This window comes from Apteryx rowi, unplaced genomic scaffold, assembly GCF_003343035.1.
Source record: "Apteryx rowi isolate R43461 unplaced genomic scaffold, aptRow1 scaffold_930, whole genome shotgun sequence".
Taxonomy (NCBI): domain Eukaryota; kingdom Metazoa; phylum Chordata; class Aves; order Apterygiformes; family Apterygidae; genus Apteryx; species Apteryx rowi.
This window is the reverse complement of record NW_020451239.1, coordinates 64,047-85,908: the sequence shown is the minus strand read 5'-3', so window position 1 is coordinate 85,908 and position 21,862 is coordinate 64,047. Positions and strand designations below refer to the sequence as shown.

The window sequence follows — 21,862 nt, the reverse complement described above, 5'->3', positions numbered from 1 at the left end:
TGAGATGGCATATACTCCTGGTGAAGATGCTGTGAACATAGTTGAAATGACAACACAGGATTTAGAATATTAATAAACTTAGTTGATAAAGCATCAGCAGGGTTTGAGAGGACTGACTCCAATTTTGAAATAAGTTCCATTGTGGGTAAAATGCTATCAAACAGCATCACATGCTACAGAGAAATCCTTCATGAAAGGCAGAGTCAATCGATGCGGCAAACTTCATTGCTGTCTTATTTTAAGAAATTGCCACAGCCACCCCAGCCTTCAGCAACCACTACCCTCATCAGTCAGCAGTCATCAACATCAAGGCAAGACCCTCCACCAGCAAAAAAAATTATGACTTGCTGAAGGCTCAGATGATGGTTAGCACTCTTTTTTAGCAATAAAGTATTTTTTAATTAAGATATGTACATTGGGGTTTTTTTAAGACATAATGCTATTGCATACTTAATAGACTACAGTATAGTGTAAACATAACTTTTATATGCACTGGGAAACCAAAAATTCATGTGACTCACTTTATTGCACTGGTCTGGAACCAAACCTGCAATATCTCCAAGGTATGCCTGTATATTCATAGTCACAAGCCCAGAGAGATAAGTAAGAAAGAGGCACCTGCTTGCATCTCTCTAAGGAGACCAATGGTCTCAAACTCAGCAGCCTTTTCCAGCCTCATGGAAAGCACAGAATTTTAGAGCACCAAAAATTGCTGTTGCTGTAGACACCCTAAGAATATGTCAGTCAGGTCAATAAACATGTGGCTATCCCCACAGGAAAACACTGTGTAATCTACACACTTACTAGACAAGATTGAGGAAAAGAATAAGCTATGTTTATTGCAGCCAAGTACCAAGTTAAAGAATTTATGAAAGAATTGGAAGTGCAGGTACAGAAAGAAAATAAATGAAACCTATTATCAATTAGGACCTGAAATTTTAGCTCTGGTTCTGACTCATTACTTGCCAGCTGACTCAATCCTTGCCAGCCAGGGCATTTAGGTGGCAAGTAGGTTCCAGCAAGCACTGGCCTCCAGTGTGCTCCTTTGGAGAACCAGCTATTTCCTTTGATTACTGTCCTTCTCTAATATTCAGCATTAAGTTAAATCTCCAATGACTGCAAATGGCCTTCAGGGTAGCTTCCAACCCCTGAGTTATCTTCTCAAAGAAAAAAATACTCTTTTCTTCTTCAGAGTCTTCAGAGTCCTTGAATGTAAAGGTGTCAAACACCAATTTCTTTCTGTTTCTGACCATTCTGCTGCTCCATGTAGAGCCCTTGCACACTAAGGCTGCATGTGCCAGTGGAAATGCAAAGGAAGCAAACCTGGCAATGATTTATTTCTTCCGCAGTTTTATTTCCACTGATGCCTGATCTCTAATGCAAATAAAGCCAGGATTCTGCCACCAGATGGCCAAACACTTCACAAACTAGACCCTTCTTTTTAGTTTAGAAAAAAACTATGTCTTCTTACATTTTCATATCTCTGATACCTTAAAAATAAGTATTAATATATTTAAATCACAGCAATTCACAGAAACCAAACATGATAAATAAACAAGCCAGAAGATGGATTGGAGAAGTGGCATCCTCACTGGACATATGGATGTAGAGAGATAACACAGTGAACTGGATTCCTTACAACCACACCCACCCTCGCTTCTCCTCATTCAAGGACAGTCCAGGCTTTCTAGCACTGCTGTTGTGTGTGTTAGAGACTCACTCACATACACCTTTTTATTGCTAAGTATTTAATATGTCAGAATCATACTACTGTTCTCATCAACCTGTATTCCTCTGTTTGATTTGTATAAATATATACTAAGGAAAAGACAGTATTTCAGTTTAATTGCAAGACTGAACATGTACTGGAGAGGAAGACAACATAACTATCACAGAAAGTTTACACAGCAACAGTGGCTTATGTCCCACAAGCTTTCATTTGGAATCTTTGCACAGAAGCTAAAAATAAGAACTGTGCATTCATAAATCATTTTAAAAAGTGTTTACAGACGAAGAACACAAAGGAGGTATGTGATCAGCTGAAGCAAATAGGATCTTGGGAATGCATAAGGAGTCAGAAGTTTGCCCAGTGAAGACTGTTTCTACCTATGAAAAGTAATAACAGTAGGTACTGGTCCCTAACCAATACAGGCTCTAGACTCTAGCGAATGATTCAACTAACCAATCAGGCCACCTACATAAGGGTAAGAAGAAAGACTCTCTAAGGCCCCACTAACTTTATTGACTAGGTCAACACCGATCACTATGGGAACTTAGACATGCTACTCACACGTGGACACATAAAACAGAGTGTTTTAATATGGAGCTAAATCTCACCTGTAGTGTGTACAAAAGTCTTCTACCTATTTCAAGAATAGTATGCACTGTTTGTTCAAGAACAGCAACTGGGGGAACGAAAAAGGTGTTGTTTTTCAGTGAAGGTGCATATGCCTCATCTGAGATGGACTCTAGAAGATACTAAACCTGCTGAAATGTAGTGACAGTCTTTACTAGGAGAAATAAAGCTATGTCACCTCAACTTTTGATCTTGTAAAATTCCAGCTAGTGAAATTATTTACAAGTCTGATTAGAACCTCATCTTCAGCCTCTCTAGAGCTCTAGGAAAAAAAAAAGAAAAAAAAAATCACACTGAACTTGCAGATGAGGTGGACCTTTGTTCTCATATGAATGCCTAATTTTCAGCCCAATATTCCCCATGGAAATTCAGAACACAATCACGGAGTTCATCTCTCCCTCACCCTTTCCTGATGCTATCTGCTTCTGGCTCCTTTAAAGTCCTATTGCTTTTGCTACTTGTGCTGCCCACAGCACCCACACAGCCACAACAAGAGCAGTGGTATCAGAAGTTGCAGCAGGTTTGCCAACAGAAGTGATAGCAGGGGAAGCTGTCTACACAAGTGCCATGGGTGAACACAGATGCAGCATCAATTTCTAGGTGGCACAATGTAGTATGCTGCTTAATTTTTCAGATCATTCAAGGTACTGTAAAAACTCATTTAAGAGCAGGACTAGAAGTCAAAATGATCTCAGCAAAATGGAAAAATGGTCTAGAAAAGTCAGTCAAAAAAGACAAGAACTTACACCTGGGCAAAAACATCCAGCTGTGAGAGGAAACAGCGGACTAGGAGCAGGAGAGGATCTGAACATTGCAGGAGGCCATGAGTCTCAGTACAGGGCCTGCTCTTGTGAAATGGGGAAACACTGCATTGGGGAGAATAAATAGGAGGCTATCCTACCAGGAATGGCAATAACCCTTTCACACAAGATACCCTGATAATACCTCAGTGAGATGCCATATCCACTCTGGATACTTTCATTACATCAAATTCTTCTTGAATTAGAGAGAATCCAGAGCACAAAAGAATGATCTGAAGTTTAGAAAACCTAATCTGCAAGAAAAGATTGAAAGAATATGGATAGTTTAACCTGAAGAATAGAATTTATAAAGACGACTTAATTGCAGTCTTCAAATATGTAACAGGATGCTCCAAAGAACAAAGGGAATTATGTTTTCCAAATTTGTAGTAGATAGGATAATTAACACTGGACTTGATTCAAGGAAAACTCAAACTAAACATTACGAAGACAAATACCTAATGATGAAAACAGCAAATCACTGAAATAGACTGCCTGGGAAGGTTGTGGATTTTTCATCATTAGAGATCTTAAGGAAGGAAAAAGATCTTCTAGGAATGCCACAAATGTAGCTTATCTCGTCTTGGGACCAACTAGATAAAGTTATCTCCTCCCCAGGCCTTCTTTTCTGATTCTACAGGTGTTGCACACAAATTATGAAAGGCTCCAGGTTTACTTAATATACTTCATAAATTCAGTGTTACTAGATTAAGAACCTGAACAAGTAAAGCACATGCAAGGAATTACAAATTAAAACTACATCCTCCCCATGATAATGGACAGATTCTGATTTTTTTTTAATAGCGTAAAACCCAATGCAACTCTAGTAAAATTAGAGAAATCTCTCAGCAGTTTTCTCTAAGTTTAATCAATATATGGCATAAAAGGCACAGTCACATGGAGAACAGGAGTGCTAGTCCTACTGTAATGAACAGTTTTTGTATCTTTTTGTATCTTTTTACTACGTGGTAGTAGCAAACCTCCATTGTCAACCATGGGAGAGGTTGGCCTAGGGAAAGACCTAGTAATCCAGTACAAACTGGCCAAACTGGCCTAAGTAAATACTTCTTAAGTCTTAGCAAGTACTGCTAAGTACTTTTACAGGCATTTACAGCTAGGATCTTGAGTAAAATACTTCCAAAAAAGCTATGCTTAAAGTAAGAGTATCAGTCTATAGAGCTCGGCATCTTTTCATCCAGCAGTATAGCTGGGATGAGAAGGAGAAAACATACTTTAAATATTAAAATACAGATACAGAAGACAGGAAATTGCTGAAGAAATGCAGACCAATGACAGAACCTTAAGAGACACATCAAAATGCTTCTTATTTCATAGATCGCAAGAGATTTTTATCTCTTGTCCTGAGAAGTACTAATTTTAACATGCTATTTTCCAACAAGGACTTGTATGAAACTTATAACAAGTAGGTTGAACTCAGTGTATTACTTCCCACTAAATTACATTCGAGTATTATTGTCGGTGTAACTCATTCTTTGGAGTCATAAACAAAAAGAAAAAAAATCAGTCCAAACAGACCTAATATTGAATGCTGCTATATTCATTTCCTTGCAAAGCAATAAAAATCCACGTTGTACCTTTTCAGGTATTTTAACAAGTACAAAGCAACAGTCTGCCACTGTTACACCAAAACTGCACTAAATGCAGCATCTTACAGTCTTAGTCCAATGCAAAACACAAGAGAAGAAGGGAGAGACAAGTGAAATATGAACATATATGAGAACTACCTATCTGGAAGAACACTGGTAACTAGAAAAAAAACCTTGCTTTCCTTTTTAACTGAGTTTACCCACAGTTTCTGTCACTGGATGATTTAAGGCAATCAACTTGCCATCAACCAACTATTATGGTTATACAGAAGGATAATGATACCAAGGCAGCTTTTGAGCTCCATGTTGTGAGCTAATGGTTTGCTACAAATTCACGGTGAGGTAAACACTCAAGGTTCCTTACCTTCAACTTGAGCAAAAGGAATAATCTCAAAAGGTGGGTCCTTAATATGAAGACAATTGCCTCAGGCTACAGGCAGCACTCTAGAGCAACCATCCAGGCCTGGGAAATAGCTGAATAGTACAGCCTAAGTTGAATAGTGCAGCCTAAGAAAACGAAGGAAGTGAATATCTCACAGGAGCCTGTTTAGCTTGCTTTCTCCAAGACAAACCCAGGCTGGAAATCTTCAAAGCACCAAAGTCAGAGCCAGATGATCTGCCTGACTATATCATCCATCCTCTGTAGAGAGCCTAGTAACAAACATAACTGAGCACAGAGCTCTGGTGTTTGAACTCTTGGTCAGATCTCAGTCAGTGCTTGATCAAGCAGTGGTAATGGTGCTGTGCTGGTGCAGCACTGCCCTCCCTCAAGCTGCTGAAAAAACTGGAATGCAGGTGAGAGGATGCAATCTCTTCTGTGTAGCAAGAAAATACAAAGCAGGGGAGTAACCTTACTTGGAAAAAAAAAAAAAAAAAGACATGGTTGCCTGATATGAAATACAGTGTGTGCCTGCTCTGAGCAGAAAGGGAGTAGTGTGTATCACTAGTAAGAAGAACCTTTCTGTCTTACAGCGCAGGACATGAATATATTCTAACATCTGTTACAATATACATGTAGATTTACTTGAAGGGGCAAGTTCCCTTTTTTCCCCAGTTGTACTCAAGAGTAAATAGGAACACATTTATAGCAATGTAAGAAACCCAGGTTCAGATCCCTGTTCTCCCTAAAGAGACCAGAATTTACATATTCCATCTCTTACTGCCCAAACCGCTCAGCTATTGGGTATCCTTCCTGATGAAAAAGGTCTATTTAAAATATTTTAATATTTATAGGAGCAAGAACTGAACTTTAAGTGTCCCATGCCTTCCACATAAGTGCCCTAACAAGCTTTGTTCACCCTTATGGCCTCATGAATATTTAGAGCTATTATTTATGAAGAGGAACAGCTTAACTTGAAGATATGAATGTGACCAATTAGAACAGGATACTATTCCTGGTGTATATGGTAAGCACACTCTCTCCTATTCTGAAAACTATTAGCTTAAGACACTTCACTCAGATATCTAAGAGCCTTTTCTTGCCCAAAGAAGATCAGCAGTTTTGCTGAACTGGAATAATAAAATATGCAAAGACCATGAGTCAAGAAGGAAGACTTTTCTATGTACAGGTTAGCTATCCTTTGTGAAACACTCATCTTCCCTTGAGAAAGGCAGATTTAGGGCAGAAGAGATATTACTTAGAAAAAACGTACTTCCAGTACAGCAGTAGGAAAAGATTTTTCCATGGCCTTAAAGACAATCACCTCTGCCACTACACGTCACGTAGTGACCATCCTTCAAGGGAGTGGATGAGACCACAGGCAACACAGGCTTTCAGAGGAAATGCAATCTTTAGTCATGCTTTATAGCAACAAACGTTGCACTTGACCTAAATTTGTTTTGGCTTTACCACATTCTAAGCAATACAGCTACTATTTCATGTCCTATTTGCTATCTCCTCAGTAGCTTAAGGAAGATCAAAATCAACTGGAGAATAGTGGAACCGGTCCTTTTATCTGTGGCTTGCACATGAATCAGACGTTAAGTCACTAAAATGATCATGACAGCTTAATTTAAGATATTTCCCAAGCAGTGAGACAGATTTACAATGATCCAATAGAAAATAATCCACAACACAGTAGATTTCTACCTGCACTAGACCTGTTGGGCAGAATGGAGGGGGGAAAAAAAAAAAAAAGCTTCAGGTATGACAAAAAAACGGTCTAGCTCTTCAAGGAAGTTGCAGAGCCCTAAGGGACTAGATATTAACACTTTATCAAACCTATATTTAGTGATCCATTTCTTAATATGAGTTCACAATTGGCAGAACTGTACAGGCAGATAGTTCAGTAAGAAAAGAGCTGGAAGCTTGTTGTGACACTGTTGTACAGTGCCTTAAACCTTGCAAAATATAAGGGCCTTCCATGTGCTGTTCTGAAGCCTTTTCCCTGTAACACTGCAGTCTTTTGCTTGCAAGTTTGGAGCCTTTCCCCAATGCACCAGGAGGACACTGTGGATATGTTTCTGCCCTTGTCCTTCTTCTGATCCTGTACTCCCAGTCTTGCACCTGCAAAGCATGAGACATTGCTTTGTCAAATTTCCCATGGGAAGTGACTGCCTCTGGTACAAGAACCATCCTTTCTTCCCCTCACCCTTTCCTACTGTCTCTTTTGTAGCTTCTACACAAGAGGAAGAACAAGACCTTGTGAATAACATGGTAGATAACAGTCACTCAAATAGCTGACAAGCATTTCCCAGTGATATCCATGCACAAAGCTTAACAACCAACTAGCCTGAAACACCTGCCCCTGGTCAAAGTGTGTTCCCATCAGCACCGTTGGTACCAGAAGCAGGAGCAACCATGAGGGAGTTTGAGTGGATCCCAATGACATCTATATATTTACTATCATAAAAGTATTATGGGGGACCACCTCCTGCACTGGAGAGGACACCAGGGGAGAACACTCATCTAGGGAGATCCCTGTGATGATTCTCTTCCTGGATGGCTACTAGGGAGTGTTTTTCCTTTAAATTCCCCCTGCCCTGCCCCCCCCGCCCTTTCCTTTTTTTTTCCCCCCCCCTCTTCTTTCACCAAAAGTAACTTTCCCTGTTAAAGTTGACGTTTGCCATCAGCTATGGACCTTGTGAAAAAATCTTTGTGCATATGAGTCTGTCTCATCATCCTTTGTGCAACAACTCAGTTTGAAAATACAACGTCATATTAAAAGAAAGTATAGAAAACAACATCAAATCTTGTGCAGGGGGCCAGCAGATTTATCAACCACATCATATTTGAAGGTTTATATTACTGCAATGACCTCAACTAAAAAAAACACAAGAACTCAAAAACAGAAAATGATTTTCTAGAAAAGCTTCCTTCTGCAACAATAATTAAAATGTTCTTAAAATTTACACCATTTTCTACAAAATGTCATTGGAGTAATTAAGCACTGACTCTATACTAAATACAAGAAAAAACTCATTAGCTTCAAAGATTATAAAAATTCCAAAAGCAGAATGGCGTTTTAAAGAATTTCAGTAACCAAATGGACACTGGTCTTTTGGCTCAGGTAAAAATAAAACACAAAAGCTGTACACTTCTGATTTGTCAGGCTTGCAGAAACCAGAAACAGATAATCAGCAATTAAACAATATTCCTGGCTTTTAAAATACTTATTAGCAATAAATAACACACTGGTGTTATACTTAACATAGGAAATATCCTTTAAAATAATGTATGGCTTATAAAGTCCTTGATAGCTTTTGCTTTCAGTCCTCACCCAGTCAAGTACTGGATGTATTCATTCTTTACTTTTGGTAAAGTCATATGGTTTCCACCACTGTGCAAACTGCAACACTTTCTTCCTCTGATCCTCAAAGTTCTGCCTGATTCCTTTTCTCCAGAGCCTCGGTTCCAAGTCCAGCATGCCACCAATGATTTCCTTTGCAAGTAGAACAAAGATAAAAAAAGATAAATGCCAAATTACCATATTACTTAATGCTATTTTTCCATAAAAACATAGGAATACATATTTTCAAATCATGGGATTATTTTGTTACTGTTTTAAATGCTAGTCATTAAAATTGGAAATTCTGAAAAATATACCAAAAACGAGAACTATAGAAAGAAAATATCTTGTTAGATAGATGCTTCAGCAAAATTCTAAGTACAGCATAACAATGCACTGCATAAATATCCTAACATTGCAAGACTGTTGTTATATTACTACATTTGTGACTAAAAAGAGAAAAGGTCACAAAAAACAAGCGCTGCTCACTTTGCTCTTAACTCTACTTAGAATAAATTTTATTACTCCCCAATCCTTCCTACCATTTTTGCAATACTGACTCTTTCAATAAATTATTGCCGTGACATAATAAAGAAATGAAGATTTTATTGCAGTTCATCCTTTATATAGTACATTCTGTATACAACACACAGTGATTTAACCACACATACATTGTACTAGGAGTTGTCTGCAAGTTGCATGTGTATGCATCCTAATTTATACAATCAGGATTAAGTATGCCTATAGATAAAGTGTTTCTCTTCTATCAGACTGTATGTTAAACACATGGAATTCCTCTAGAATCACATTCTGAATATCACCTATGCAAAAAAAATAGAATGAACATACAACAGTTCCCTTATTCACAGGTTAAGTTATAATGACTCATCAAGAAAAGCCATCTAATACACTGTGATAAGGCACAAAGTGACTCCATTCTGGCAGCATCTGGTTTAATTACTTGAATTTTACAAAACAGAGAATAATTGGTAAATTGATCTTTCATACCACAATACCTTTCCAAAATAATGAGGGAACTTGTGTTGATCTTCAATGACATGAGCAAACCCTCCTTGAAGGCCAAAGTCCACTGAAAAGTACGGTAATCCTTTAGGAACCTATATGCACAAAAAATGTATTTTCAGATGTTTATCAGACTGTAGACATTCAACGAACCTCCCCACAACTTACCGAGTTTGAAAGTGGTTTTACAGTTGATAGCATTACATTTAGCTTTAAAGCATTTCTCACACCAACTGTGTGTAGTATAATAATGCTGCACAGTTGCAGTAAAACAAACAGGTAAGTCTGAGGAAGACTTGACTACATCATCAGGGACAAAACATGGACAGAACAGATCATGCCAAAATCCAACCCAAAAGGGAATTTTTGCATTGTCTACTTAGAGTGTATTTTGGACAAGAATACATTCTTAATGCTGAAGATTTTCCCCTTCATAATTCATGACACTCAGAGGAAAAACAAAACAAACAAACAAAAGGTTCTCTGTCAAAATTGTATTTAAAGAAAATTTGTTCAGATTTGTAAAAGATCTGACAAGAAATCTATGTTGCATGCAACTTTTACCTGCCTGTCTCTTACATTAAAAGAAAAACAAACAAACAGGAGAAACAAAAGAAACACTCCAAGAACTCCTGGAAATACTAAACCCACTCCAGTAAGGATGCCAAAATTCTAAGTCAGCATTTTCTCTGCTTTCACACTAGGTTCCAGTGGATTTTAAAGTTTTCCTACAAAACGTCATTCAAATTACGTAATGTAGCGTAAGTATTCATTTTAACATTCCACATCTTAAAACAAGGAATGTATGTCTTGCATGTTGCCCCCATTTTCCCTGAATCATATTTTATAGTCTGCACAAGAGCATACACATCTCTTGTTTTTCTGTAGTCTTGCAGCTTATTTTTAGCTAAAAGCAAACACATGGCTTTTTAGCAAGCTCTTAAAACTTCACTTGAGTTGTCAATAATAAAGCATAAAAATGTTTCCACTGCTCTGTTGATTTATGGATTTTGCCTCGAGTTCTACAAAACTTAACAGATTGGACAATCCCAGCCCCACTAAATCCCAATAGGGATTTAGCCACTGACTCTAGTAGTGCCAGGACTTCATTTAAGTGCAGAGCTTGCTTTGCACTGTTGATTAGATACACATGGTATGCAGAAACAGACAAAATGTGACTAAAGCAGGTGAGAAAAACAAATACACTGCTCAGCACACCATCTGCATAAACACAGGCAGGATAAAGTTAATACGCCACTGTAGGATCCTTCTTAGATTGTACACTGTTAAATACAGTTTTCTAAAGCACTGTATCTCCAAAATGACACACAATGTCAATAATCAAGGTAAAGAACTGAAAAACAGCCAGAGAGTTGAAAACAAACACCCACTGAAAACTAAACCCACCAATTGCAACACACCTTCTTGTAGGAAGATGTGTCAGTAAGATCACTAGTCAAAAGCCTTCATCACAACCTAGTTCACAAAATATGCAGAAGGAACTTCCCCAACTATCAGTCAAAAGACACTTAAAAAAAAAATTATAACATTTATATAAAAGCATTATTTAATTTCCTTAGTCTACTTCTATTACACAATCAGTAATTATTTAGGTTCTTCCGCGCCAAAATTAATACACAATCCTAAAGTCTCTGTTTGAAGAGTGTTTTCAGTGGACATCCTATGCTATCCCAATTACACGAGATAGGTAAATTCACAAAAACATCTCAATTTTTAGTGAAATAAGCCCCATCATCCAGGCCATTAATGAAGATATTAAACAGTACTGGCCCCAGGATGAAGCCCTGGGGGACACCACGAGTGACTGGCCTCCAGCTACACTTCATGCCACTGATTACAACCCTCTAAGTCCAGTCGTTTAGACAGTTTTCAATCCACCTCACTGCCCACTTCTCTAGCCTGCACTTCATCAGCTTGTCTATAAAGATGTTAGCGGAGACAGTATCAAAAGACTTACTGAAGTCAAGATAGACAACATCCACTGCTCTCCTCTCATCCACTAAGCCAGTCATCTCATCACAGAAGGCTATCGTCTTGGTTAGGCACCATTTCCCCTCAGAAATCCATGCTGACTACTCCTGATCACCTTCCTGTCCTTCACATGCCTGCAAATGGTATCCAGGATTAGTTCCTCCATCACCTTCCCACGGATCAAGGTGAGCCTGAGCGGCCCGTAGTTTCCTACATCCTCCTTCCTGCCCTTCCTAAAGATAGGAGCAACACTTCCTCTTTTCCAGGCCTCGGGAACCTCTCCCAGTTGCCATGGCCTTTCAAGGATAATCAAGATTGGCCTCACAATGTCATCTGCCAGCTCCCTCAGCACTCACAGATGCATCCCATCATGGCCCATGCACTTGTGCATGTCCAGTTTGTTTAAAAGTGGTCCCTAACCTGATCCTCCTCTCCTAAGTCCTCCTTTCTCCAGACCTTCCCTCTGGTCTCAGAGGCCTCAGATTCCCAAAGGCCAGTCTTACCAGAAAAGACTGAGGTGAAGAAGGCATTCAGTCTTTTCTGTGTCCTTTGTCACCAGGGCCCCTGCCCCATTCAGCAGCAGGCCCACACTTCCCCTAGCCTTTCTCTTGCTGCTTAAGTACTTGGGAGAAACCTTTCTTGTTGTCTTTCACATCCCTCATCAGATTCAACTCCAGATGTGCTTTGGCTCTCCTCACCCCATCCCTGCGTGCTCAGACATCATCTCTATATTCCTCCCATGTCACCTGTCTCTACTTCTGCCTCTTGTACACCTCTTTGTTATGTTTGAGTTTTGTCAGGATCTCCTTGTTCATCCACGCAGACCTTTGTTTGATTTTCTGCTTCTTGGGATGGACCATTCTTAAGCTTGGAGGAAGAGATCCATGAATATCAACCAGCTCTCGTGGACCCTCTTTTCTCCAGAAGCATAGCCCACCAGAATCTGTTAAGCAGGTCCCTGAACAGCCCCAAGTCTGATCTCCTGAAGTCCAGGGGTGCGATTCTGCTTTTGACCCTGCTCCCTCCTCTCACAATCCTCCTGAACTCCTCCACCTCATGGTCACTGTAGCCAACACTGCTTCTGACTGTCACATCCCTAACCAGTCCTTCCTTGTTTGTAAGCATGGGGTCCAGCAGAGCATCTCTCCTCTTCAGCTCCTCAACCATCTGTGTTAGGAAGTTGTCACTGATGCACTCCAGAAACCTCCTGGCTTGCTGGTGGCCTGCTGTGTCATCCTCCAGCAGATACCAGGATGGTTAAAGTTACCCATGAAGATCAGGGCCTGCAAACCTCATCCAGTCGTCTCATGAAAGCCTCATCGACTTTTTCCTGATCAGGCAGTCTGCAGCAGACAGCTACCACAATATCACCAATATTGGTCTGCCCACTAGTCCTGACCCACAAGCTCTCAGCTCGTCCCCCACCTGTCCCTAGGCAGAGCTCCATGCATTTCTGCTGCTCTCTCACATAAATGGTAATTCCTTCTCCTCACTTTCCCAGCTCATCCTTCCCAAAGAGTCTATATCTATCCATTGCAGCACTCCAATCATGTGAACTATCCCACCATGTCCCAGCGATCCCATTGAGAACGTAGCCCAGCAACTGCACGCAGACCTCTAATTCCACCTATTTGTTCCCCATCTTGCATGTGTTAAGTGTACAGGTATTTCAGAGAGGCGCCAGTCATGCTGATTTCGCAGAAAAAGCATGAGAGCTTACCCCATCATACTGTCCTCTCAGCACTTCTTTATTTTTGTGCATATGCTTGAGGTCTCTTGCCCATATCACCCCGCACACTTTGCTTGCCAACACAATTCACCGCATCCTCACTTGATTGTGGGTTGTCATCTCTCTCCCTCATCATTTAGAAGTTCTTCTGAACATTTATCAGGGAGAACTTTGGAAAACATACTGAGCATGCATCAATTGGTTCAAGCAAAAGATTTTTAGCAAAATGTAGAAACTTTTCAGCAAACCCATTTAGGGAAAAATCTGCATTATGCAGTTGGATTCTTACTATAATCCTTCATGCCAAGGAAGTGCAGTTACTGAGGTTTTCACCGAAAATTCTAACAGGAAACAGGTTGCCATATGCTGAAAAGGACTACTCCCCTTTTAGACAGACTAAAATTCCATGGGTGGAGAGTCTTTCATAGACAAAGAATTAAAAAAACAAAAAACAACCCAGACAAACCTGAAGAATATTCAAGAATTCAACCAGGGCACAACATGAAAAAAAAATTGTATGACCTTCAATACAAGCTGATATGCAGAAGCAGGTGCCAAAAGTATTACGCAAGTTAATGGCCAAACCTTGCAATAAAAATGAATCACCTAAATAAACGGGAACAGAATTGTTTCTCTGAACCCAGCTTCTCACCCCTGCACATATCACAGAATCACAGAATCGCTGAGGTTGGAAGGGACCTCTGGAGATCATCTAGTCCAACTCCCCTGCTCAAGCAGGGTCACCTAGAGCACATTGCACAGGATTGCATCCAGGCGCGTTTTGAATATCTCCAGAGAAGGAGACTCCACAGCCTCTCTGGGCAACCTGGTCCAGTGCTCTGTCACCCTCACAGTGAAGAAGTTTTTCCTCATGTTCAGATGGAACTGTCTGTGTTTCAGTTTGTGCCCATTGCCTCGCATCCTGTCACTGGGCACCACTGAAAAGAGTCTGGTCCCATCCTCTCGACACCCTCCCTTCAGATACTTGTACACATTGATAAGATCTCCTCTCAGCCTTCTCTTCTCCAAGCTAAACAGGCCCAGCTCTCTCAGCCTTTCCTCGTAAGAGAGATGCTCCAGTCCCCTAATCATCTTTGTGGCCCTTCGCTGGACTTGCTCCAGTAGTGCCACATCCCTCTTGTACTGGGGAGCCAAGAACTGGACGCAGTACTCCAGATGGGGCCTCACCAGGGCTGAGGAGAGGGGSAGGATCACCTCCCTCGACCTGCTGGCAACACTCTTCCTCATGCACCCCAGGATACCACTGGCCTTCTTGGCCACAAGGGCACATTGCTGCCTCATGCTTAACTTGGTGTCCACCAGCACTCCCAGGTCCTTCTCTGCAGAGCTGCTTTCCAGCAGGTCAACCCCCAACCTGTCCTGGTGCTTGGGGTTATTCCTCCCCAGGTGCAGGACCCTGCACTTGCCTTTGTTGAACTTCAGGAGGTTCCTCTCCACCCACCTCTCCAGCCTGCCCAGGTCTCTCTGAATGGCAGCACAGCCCTCTCGTGTATCCACCACTCCTCCCAGTTTGGTATCGTCAGCAAACTTGCTGAGGGTGCACTCTGTCCCCTCATCCACGTCATTGATGAAGAAGTTGAACAAGACTGGACCCAGTCCTGACCCCTGGGGGACACCGCTAGCTACAGGCCTCCAACTAGACTCTGCACTGCTGATCACAACTCTCTGAGCTCTGCCATTCAGCCAGTTCTCAATCCACATCACTGTCCACTCATCCAGCCCATACTTCCTGAGCTTGTCTATGAGGATGTTATGGGAGACAGTGTCAAAAGCCTTGCTGAAGTCAAGGCAGACAACATCCACTGCTCTCCCCTCATCTACCCAGCCAGTCATTCCATCAGAGAAGGCTATGAGGTTGGTTAGGCATGATTTCCCCTTGGTGAAGCCATGCTGACTACTCCTTATATATATATATACACACTTACTGAGTTTGTCTAAGAAATTGTTCTTACTATGGATTAATATATTTTTGGTGCTTACAGAGCATAATCCATGTCTGATATTAAATTAGAAGACAAGAACAGTATATTCTTTTTGGCTCTAGACAACAGTTAAAGCAGAAAGGGTAGAGTCTTAAGGAAACAAACTGAAAACAACAACTCCAAGCCAATGGCTCAGTAAGAGCAGGAGTGACAACCCTGGCCACCTTCTGCCTGACCCTCTTGAGTCCTAGTGGCAAAAAAACGTAAGCATGTAGCAGTCCTGGCAATCAACAAAGCACGAAAAGGATCCAGGACTTTCAACGCAGCACGAGGTAAGATATTTACTGTTTTTTTCTGTCAAAGAAATCTAGATAGATAACCCTACTCCCTGTGGATGCTACATATTACTCAGTTCTTGATTTCTCAGTCATGATCTAGCAAAAAAAGTTCTACTCACATTACCTGCTAAAGCATCCAGCTGACTAGGGAGATGAATAGGAAAGATCTCTGGTGGCAGATTCACTACTGCCACAACTGATTGTCGTAACAGGGATGATCTTGCTTGTCCTTACCTATCTGTTGGTGTAGCTGTCAAACTGACAGTCATCATTTGAACTGAATGATTATGGAATGTAGCAGTAAACATGGTCCTCTAAGTTTGAACATAGTTATAATGTTAAATAAACTCATTAAGGTTTCTAATCTCTCTCTTTTTTTTTTCTTTTTTTTTTTTAAGGTTCACCAGCACATGTAAAAATTCTTCTCTCTTCTTCACAGGAGTTTGGGGAAGTTCAGGTTTTAGAAAATTTCTGAAGTCAACAGGATGAGCAAAAGGAATAGAAAGGCTTCTGACATTTCCTCAGAATGACAGAATCCAATAGCTAAAAAGCAGGACTATGAAAGTGAAAGGTGAGGCAAACTTCACAGTATAGCATGGTATGTGGTAGGATATACTGATCAATAGAGATCCATAAGTCTCTCCTGGGCTTCTTTTGAGTAAGGATCTGAATTCATGAGACACAAAAACCTTGTAATATAATAGTTGAGTGAACACCTGACTTTTTTTCCTCATTTATAACATTTAATAAAAGGAAAGTTTGTGGAATAGAAAATGTTCCCTACATATCCTGCTGAGGACTAATCCAGTGACACAAATTCAACATAAAGCACAAGTCCAGAAGTCATAAGGCCAAAAAATAACCTGCGTTTCAAATACTGACTTCCCTCAGCACAGAGGTAATGCTAACAAACACAGACAGCAGAGGAGAATTCAGCCTTCTTTAATGCTTGTCCAACTTCACGCTTTGCTTGAACTGAGCTACAGTATGTCAGGTTGACACAGTATACTTAAAGCTAGTGTTGATGGGAGTGTTAGCAATGACATTGATGCAAGTTTCCAAAGTTGGGGTGCCACGGTTGCTACAGTCAGGACGCTTGGCACCAAAATAAGCCATTTTTACTATCTTAACATGGTGCTCACAAACTGCTAAGTCATCCTCACTTCAGAATTCCTACAGGAAATGATTCAGACCATGGAAACTCATTGAAAAGGGAAGAACGAGGAAATTTTTTTCCATGCAATTTCCATAAAATCTACCTTCTATTTTTCTCCCAGAATATGTTTTCCCTGAAGATCTCTTGTCAAGCTGGAGTCTCAGACGATGGACTATGGAACACATTCTGATTTTAGTAAAGCATTTCTGGATAATGGTGAGTGCTGGCTGGGAATTCAAAACTAGGCACTCAGAACAGTCCAGGAAGCATCTGCAACAATGTTTCAGTGATCTTTCCTAAAGAAGGTGCACTTGTATATTTGCCAGGGGCGCAAAAATTCCCCAAAGTAAAACTATCAGTCCCAGTCACGCTCTGCTTGAACATAGAGACACTCATTCCTACACAACTCTTATAAATCTCTTGTCAGAAAGAGAGTCCCAAGAGACTAATGACCAAGCAGTGAGCTGTCCTAGCCAAAGCTCTATCTGCCCCCTGTACAAGACAATTCCACAACTTATTTTTGTCCACTTGGCATCTAGAACTGCAGCCATGCTCTAAATTCTTCTTTCAGCTCCCATTCTTACGGTACCTGGTCCTTGTTATTTTTGTCTGCCATAGTGTTGGTTCCCCTTTCTTATCCCTCCAGTTTCTCACCTGGCTTGGCCCTGGTTCTGGTTCCTAATCCTGATTTTTGATCTCACCTGCTTAGACTCGATCACTAAGGTTCTGCCTCTGGACACCATTGTCCCTCTTTTTGCATACAATGAGCCCATTAGATGACGTGCCAGACATGTCTGCTCCTCATCCCAGACACCACGATCTCATAAAACAACTCTCTGATATGCCAGCCCTCAGCTCAGCCTCTATACTGTATTCTAATCTTTTCCTGAAGACTGCGGGCATTTCTCACTTCTTTTATACTAACCTCTAACCACACTTTCGTATCTCTCAAGCAGAACAGTCTTGGCTCAGTCTAAGTCCTAACATCCTGTTATCTTGGGTTCTCCCTCCACCCTTAACTCCAGCCCAGCCATGTGTACTCCAGTTATGACCTCTGACAAGCAGTCCCTGGCCACTCACTCAAATACCATTTTCTTCCACTCCTCAGTTTCTATTCATGCTTTAGCCCTCCCTTTGGTAACTTTTCTCATAGCCGTAGCAAAAGAGCTGTGCCCTGAGCACTGGGGTCTAACTTAGCTTTTCCAGGATTTCTTGCCCATTATCTGTCTCTTTGCATACAACTTCCTTGACAGGCAACCCATCAGACACAAATGATGGCACAACATTCCTCAAAACTGAAAAATACCTTCACTACCTCAGTTATGCTAAGAGTTTAGTTAGGAAATAAAACACCAAATCTACATTTCCATAATGAGTGAATATATAGTATCATAAACCTCTAAAGGTAATGGCATCAGCATGACATTGTTGAAATACAAACACAGAATTGCAGTAACTTTTGACTAGAGGAAAGGTATCTTTATTAAAAGAAAAAATACTCTTGGATGCATGCATTCAGTTAGGCATAGCAAAGCTAACAAATAAAGCAGAGTACCCTACGGAACAAAAACAGATACACATGCAAGACCATGAGAATTGATGACAGAAATGAAAATAACATTAAAATAACACAACTGTGTAACAATTTACACTTAGATACACTTCAGTCATTTAAAGGGGTATCTTGACTTAGTCTGAAAACTGGCTTGCCTTCAAATGGGTATATAAAACAATCACAGAAATGTATGGCTAAGAATAATCTTAAAGAAACCAAATACTCTGATGCCCTGCCATGAGATGAGATCAATTATACTTCATTCATCCGTGAGCAAGGTTGTTTTTCTCTGTTCTGAAACACCAATAAGCAAAAGAAATTCAAAACATAACCAGTCTGTTTTCTGGTTACATACACCTTAAAGTTGAAAGCCTTCCCTAAGTCTTTGCTACAAATTAATTGAATTCCTTCTTGTCTGCACCTAAAGGCCCTAGTGAACAACTGAGCAGTATCTTATTTAAAGCAATCTTTTAAATACTGAAAATTATCATCACATCCCTTTTCAGTCTTTTCCTTTCTAGGCTGCACAAACCCTAAACCTATTCCTAATCTATGCTCTCCTCTTCTGTACATATCTTAAAATGTAGTGTTGAAAAAAATGGACCTGAAATATTCCAGCTGAGGCCTCACTAGTATGAACAGGGTGGCCCATAACTGACYACAATTACATTTATATGACATTCCTGCTTATATGGCAGAATAGTTTGCCTTTTTGTTAAAGCACCATTGTTCATTTAGTTTGAGTCATCACAATATACAAAACCTCTCATACTATCCAGTCACCAACCCCTTTACTCCTTTGCATTTAATTTCTCCCTCTTTGACATAGCATTCTTCACTTATTATTAAAATGCATCTCCTCCTCTCTCCCCTAAACCAGTATTTTTATTGCAAATATATTTACTAAAAGACATTTTCATAAATTAAGTATTAGTACTACCTAGTAATAAATTACACATGACTTAAAGTCTATATACCATGCATTTTACTCAAATATTAAAACGATGGAACAATCTTTAAACCTAACAATCCCAGCACTGTTCTTTTAGTAGCTCTGTATACAAAGATGTTTCAGTTTAGTATCCAGGAGACAGAGTACTGCTCCCTTGTTTTAGAAAAAAGATTTACATTACTATTCATATCTTCTCTTCGTAAACTTAGCAACACAGAAGACTATTCTAGGTCAATGCAGAAGTTATATGATACTTTTCCAGCAAAGTAATTTACAAACCTTTGATCTATCTTAATTCTTAAAATTAATCAAGAAAATTATGCTGGTACATGTCCTCAAAATGCCAGCTTTGTTCTCAACCAATGCTTGCAGCTCAGCCCATCTGCTGTTGAAATAAATGGGAATCTTTTCATTGACGCCTATTAGGAGTTCACTCAGACTCTTAATTCTCATCATGTCTATGCCATCTCCTGGTCAGCTAATCTAATTGTGTTCCCTTTCTTCTCTCTTTGAAACAGTTAATAACTGAAAAAGATGAGAAGAATTTGCAGAGAAATTCAGTGTTCAATATACATTTTATTACTTACAGATTTCCGAACATCTTTTGAAGAAAGATCAACTAACTTCTTGTTCATGGACCACTCTTCATCAGATTCCATTATAGCTTTCTGCAAAATTATTTTATTTAAATGTGAAAATAGCCCTTCACACAGCAAGTAAAGAGTGAACTAACTTTTCGATGTAATAAAGTGAATTATAAGAAATATTTTGCACTGCAAATACCAATTAATTCTTAACAAAGTAACCTTATTTCCAGAACTTACTTACATTATAGAGGCATTGTATTATAAACTCACTTAATTCTGTTTCTCTTTTTTTCTGAAATTTAACTTTTGCTTGACACAAATTATCTCTAACAAGAAACTTTCAAATTATTAAAGACTGAAGTCATACAAAACCCTTTATTAATTCATTGCACCATACTAGCTCCTCCCTCCCCCCCTTTTTCTTTTTTTTTTTTTTTTTAACTAAGAGGAAAATTGTGCTCAGCTGATTGTGCTCAAAGACTTCTCAAGCTATCTCTATATCCTCCACAGTATGGAAGTAGGTATAGTGAGGTATAGTGCAGGTACCTTTTAAATTTTATTTGCTGTGTACTTTAATGGTGGAAGCTTCTGAATGAAAGTTTTATGCAAATGACATTACATTAAATTTTGTACTTCATCTTTCTTTTACAGAAAATACAAGATTTACTAGCACTTGAAGCACATTCAACAGTGAATGAAATCAACCAAGTGGACAATTTTGAATGTGGTAAAAGTTACTGCATTGCTGTTTGTCAGACTGACTGTTCCACTTCATCAAAAACAAATCAAAATGATTTATTTCCAGAAAACAAAAATGAGTTTAAGGAACAAATAAAATAAGTTAATTATAAATATGATGTATGTGTGCACACAGCCAAATTTACCCTACAAAAGGTGTGTGTGGGGGGGGGGTTTCCGATCCTATATCATTAAAAGGCAAATCATGATCCAATCTCTGAAAAGTTTAATGGCCGTACATACTTTCTCAGTTCTGTGCAGAAGAATCAATGAGCCTTTCCTTATAGGGTCAGTGGAAAGAGAATAGAAAAGCTATTAAAGAGAGATCTATCATGCTGCTAATGTTAATCAGAGACCCAAGACACAAGTAGAGTTTGGGCATTCTGAAACAAAACAGGGATGAAACAGAGCAGCTTAGCTGGTACACTGTGGCATGAAATAAGGAAGCAATATTGTGTTAACTCCTGCCCAGCTGGGCTGTCCAATGCTACAGGAGTTGTGTGTTGGGTACGTTTGACTTTACTGGGGAGACAGCTATTTCTCAAGATAACATGTTGGTATTTATTAGAACAGTTGACACTATTTCCTAATTTTATGCTTGCTAAGGCCCATGTATGGAGTTTTAAATTTATGCTGAAGGACGTAAGTGAGGAGTACTGCAAATCCTTACAGCTCTTGAAGAAAAAGAAGCATAGTTTCTTGAAGTATTTGTCAATGCAATCAGACTCAAGACAACTGCACAGTGACATACAGCTCTTCCACTGACTACTTCAAAAACAGAATTACCTCATCACAGGACTTGTTTCAAGATCAAGGAATATTTCTTCATGGAGAAAAAAAGAATCTATTTTTTTTCAAAAATAGTACCTGAATATTAAAAAGTTTTCCATAAAAAGATGGATTATGATAAAGCCAAATATTAAGACAAAACATTTTCATATACCTTAAAATAGATTGGAGCCATATCTCCTACTTCTCTTGGAAGAGGAATGCATTCATATACCATGTGATACCGTTTCTTCATACTCATGTTTGTTTCTAGGAAGACACAGTCCAGTTCCTTCGCTTCAAACATCTTCACCAAAGCCTTTCTGAACATCTGTTTAAAGAAAAAGGTATCATTTGAATTTGCTTCTGAAAGTTTTCAGACTTGTTTTATACTATATTCATAATAAAATGGATAACAACAACAATCATACTAGAAACATCCTATATTTCAACAGTTTAATGTGAATGACATTTCCCCATGATATAAACATAGGAAGTCTAGAAAACTATTGTGAAATACACACCAATTAGTACACCAATGCACGCAGCATGGGGAACAAACAGGAAGAACTAGAGATGTGTGTGCGGTC

General features: G+C 39.6%; 1 protein-coding gene across 3 annotated transcripts in view; it reads right to left on the bottom strand.

The window, feature by feature from the left end:
- Nucleotides 1-500: 500 nt before the first annotated feature.
- LOC112978437 (CWF19-like protein 2) overlaps nucleotides 501-21,862 on the bottom strand; it is an 83,662-nt gene continuing 62,300 nt past the window's right edge. Inside the window, exons 11-15 of one of the 3 annotated variants that reach the window (XM_026091959.1) lie at nucleotides 21,448-21,603; nucleotides 19,767-19,847; nucleotides 9,508-9,609; nucleotides 8,483-8,644; nucleotides 501-7,269 (exon numbers count right to left, since the gene is read on the bottom strand). In XM_026091959.1, coding sequence (XP_025947744.1) covers nucleotides 8,504-8,644; nucleotides 9,508-9,609; nucleotides 19,767-19,847; nucleotides 21,448-21,603 — 480 coding nt within the window. In that variant the 3' untranslated portion in view covers nucleotides 501-7,269; nucleotides 8,483-8,503. Of the gene's footprint in view, nucleotides 7,270-7,955; nucleotides 8,645-9,507; nucleotides 9,610-18,147; nucleotides 18,522-19,766; nucleotides 19,848-21,447; nucleotides 21,604-21,862 lie in introns of those variants that run through there. The other 2 variants (XM_026091958.1, XM_026091960.1) reach the window with 2 other exon arrangements.